Raw genomic sequence first — 3,389 nt, forward strand, 5'->3', positions numbered from 1 at the left:
CTGGGCCCCAACTGAGCTCCAACTCAGCTCCAACTGAGCCCCAACTGGGCCCCAACTGAGCCCCAACTGGGCGAGGTCTAAGGTAATCGCAGCAGAAAGTTTGTCTGTTGAAAAAGAACGAACACAATAACTGTAATTCTGAAATGAGACAATTGTCTTCCTTTTTTCCCCATAAAGAGAAAAATAGTTATTATTGTATTAAATGTCTTTGAAGGTAAGCAATGAGATATCAGATTATTATATGTACATACATATAGGATTGTTTTAGGGAGAGATTCACACCTTAATAAATAACATTAGTGCCACACAGGCGGGCTTGGCAGATCTTTTCTCTGGCAAAGAAAACCTAAATAAAAAAGGAATATTTATCCAGTAGATAAATATTCTCTCATTTCATTTCAGCTGGTGACAGACAGACTGTTGCTACAGCTAGCGATCCGGAACAATACAGTTCAACAAACTCTGCAGGACACTTTTATAGACACATACTACGGAGAGAGCTTTGTTTATTAGTTATTTAGTGTCACAGTCTATATTAATATGAATGTATTAAATATAGGAAACATGGAAGAACAGCTTCTTCCTAATGCAATGCAGAGCTATCCTCCGGTATTACAGAGGAAAATACAAACATTGGATGGGGGTTGTTTTTATATTAAACTGTTACTGGTACACATCTCTACTCCACACCACGTCAGCATGTTCTTGAGTTAATAAATCTGAATCAAACACTCGCTCCCTTCCCTCTGATCTTCTTTCAAAATGAACGCGCTGAGTGAAGCTGCGAGAGCCCGCACTGACAGCGCAGTTTGAAAGCAACCAGACTCCCGACGCTGCCTCCAAACGCATTTGTTCAGCCGACGCTAAGTGACCAGCGCTGCCAAATAATTTATGACTCCGAAGCAACAGGCTCTGCTGTCTGTTTCCTTTGGCAACAGGTCGAGAAGACTGAAGCTCTCCTTTGTGTTGATGAGAACAGTTTCTGCAGATACACACACATCAAAGAGGCCATAAGTCAGTTTTTACTGTCTCAGAGCACAAATACACCATTCGATGCCTGCAGGGGGTTGATAGGGCTGTTAGTCAATGCCAGTGACTCATTGATTACTCGCCAGCAGCTGAGATTTCTGGCTCACTTCGTTTCAGAACAAAAACGCTCATTGATTCCTGCACTGAAGGCCTAATTCAACACGAGAGCAGGTTTTTATTCCAGTATTTACAGTATTACTCCTGTTGTTGTTGTTCTCTGTTTGTTTTCCTCAGCTACATTCAAAAGTCCACTTTCATCAAACACTGTCGCTCATATATCAAAAATGGAGAAAAGCACAGATGCAGACAGTATGTAGTGTATACCTCCCCTTTACTGTAAATAGGAAGCTCGTCTGTCAGACTGTCTGGACCGAATGGATGCTATTTTAAAGAGAGGCAGCAGAACAATATAAGGAAGCTCGCTGGAAACTGGAATAATCTCAGTGAGCTTCACGTTTCCCTGCGTCACGCTGACAGAAACATGGAGGTTTATCTCCTTTTCTAGCAGGAGACGAGCATTTAATCTCCTTCCTTCCACTTTATTTTAAGTCAAATTTATTTTATTTAACCTAATTAAACTAATTTAATAGTCATTTTTATGTTATATTTGGAGATATCTGACCCGCTCTAACTTCTAGCTGCTTCGAGCGTGTTTGAAAATGAATACTAGAGTTTGAGTTGCAGTCTAGACAATCTGCCCTTAAACCAGTTTCTACTTCCAGTGTCAAACACACTAAAGACCAGTATCTCCCAGCTAAATGTGAGCAGGATGTTTGACACTGTTTGTATCGGTGCTTCTGTCTTTTTAGGGCACAACAAAAGCTTACGATAAACTGCTTACACTCACCGCAGTGGGATTGATCGGCTGAAGGTATTTTAGTAGTTTCCACAAACTGGGTTTCTCACAGGAAACCAGCGGAGGTGGTACACACCCACAAAGTCTGTCTACAAACACTTCTCTGACTCCTTATGTCATAAGACCTCCTTCTCATATGACTCACTCAAAAGACGGAGCGTTCAGCAGCTAAAGAGAGTGAATATCTGACATTATTTGGAGCCGAACTGTCACAGTTTGGACACTCACCGTTGAAGAAGCTCTTGACCTTCAGGTATCCGACGCTGAGGCGGAGCACGGACAGCTTGTCCAGCCGAGCCCGGACCTCCTCGGTGAAGGGCAGCAGGCTGGTGAGCTTGTCCAGCTCGCCATTGAGGCGGTCTCTGTGGCGTTTGGAGGGGTTGGACTTAGTGCCATCGGGAGGTGGTGGTTTGGGACTGCGGGACAGAAAGAGGACGACATTACAACACAGTAACAACGAAGGGGTTGATGAATATAGGAAATCAGGAAGGAGCTTTACAGACAGACAGAGAGAGAGAAAACCCTGTGGGAAAAGGTTAGTTTCCCCCGACAGTCCAAGCTTGAGTTTGGGATTCAGAAAGGTCACGATGAGTCTTACAAACAAGCTCGAGGGTAAATGTGTTCAGTACACTGACGCGCGTGTGTCTCAGTGCAACAGCAGCGGGGATAAACTGAGACGACACACTTTATACGAGACACTGACGACTGAACACACAGCAGGAGAAACATCAGATCAAACACACTGCACGCTGAAAAAGGGCGAAAGTAAACAGTTTGTTTAAAGACAGAGAGAAATAGAAATATTATATTATTACAGATTAATGTTGATCCACTAGTGTCAGTTTTCTCTCTCTTCACCAGCTCCTTATTGTCCCACAGCAGTTATAAAGGACACAAAAGTATTCTATGTGTGAAAACTCTACATATTAATTAAACGGTGACGTAACTCCAGCCTCTTGATCTCTGTGTTCTTATGGTTGTTGTTGCCTCACAGCTGCTGAATGTCGGGGATTAAAATGTTCTGCTCCATCCGCTGTTGCCGTGGGAACCAGGTGAGCAGCCTGACGTCACCTGCTCCAGGGCTTGTTTATCACCTGTGTGTTCAGCTCCGTTGTGTCGGCGCCGGGCAGAAAGCGTGGAGGGAAGGATGGAGCTGAGGATTTATGAACTGTTGAAGTTCTTTATACACAGTTTACAAACGCTGAGTGAGAGGAAATGATTTCCTAAAGGAGACATTTATTTACAGTTTCTATTCGCAGAGACTCTGCTCTTGTTTGACCCGGTTCAGATACAATCTACCTGGAAAACCTGACGACACGTTTACCTGTCTGTGTACGTTTGATTCGTTCGTTTAACTGAAGCATTCAAAGGTTTTTAACGATGGTCCAAATGTTGTTTCAGACACTTTGTTCCTTAAAGACAGAAGGACAGACGTATATGATGGTTACTTAAGACACTGCACAAACACTGGTTCCACTCTCAGTTAAATATAGAACAAACTACA

General features: G+C 43.2%; 1 protein-coding gene across 2 annotated transcripts in view; it reads right to left on the minus strand.

The window, feature by feature from the left end:
• Positions 1–3,389, minus strand: part of LOC118339900 (aryl hydrocarbon receptor-like) — a 50,535-nt gene that overhangs the window by 46,547 nt on the left and 599 nt on the right. The window contains exon 2 of one of the 2 annotated variants that reach the window (XM_035677713.1): positions 2,114–2,301. The exons of the other annotated variant lie outside the window; for it this stretch is intronic. Coding sequence (XP_035533606.1) covers positions 2,114–2,301 — 188 coding nt within the window. The remainder of the gene's footprint in view (positions 1–2,113; positions 2,302–3,389) is intronic. 2 annotated transcript variants of the gene reach the window in all.

The sequence above is a fragment of the Morone saxatilis genome, unplaced genomic scaffold, assembly GCF_004916995.1.
Source record: "Morone saxatilis isolate NCDOM2014 unplaced genomic scaffold, NCSU_SB_2.0 Contig6, whole genome shotgun sequence".
Taxonomy (NCBI): domain Eukaryota; kingdom Metazoa; phylum Chordata; class Actinopteri; family Moronidae; genus Morone; species Morone saxatilis.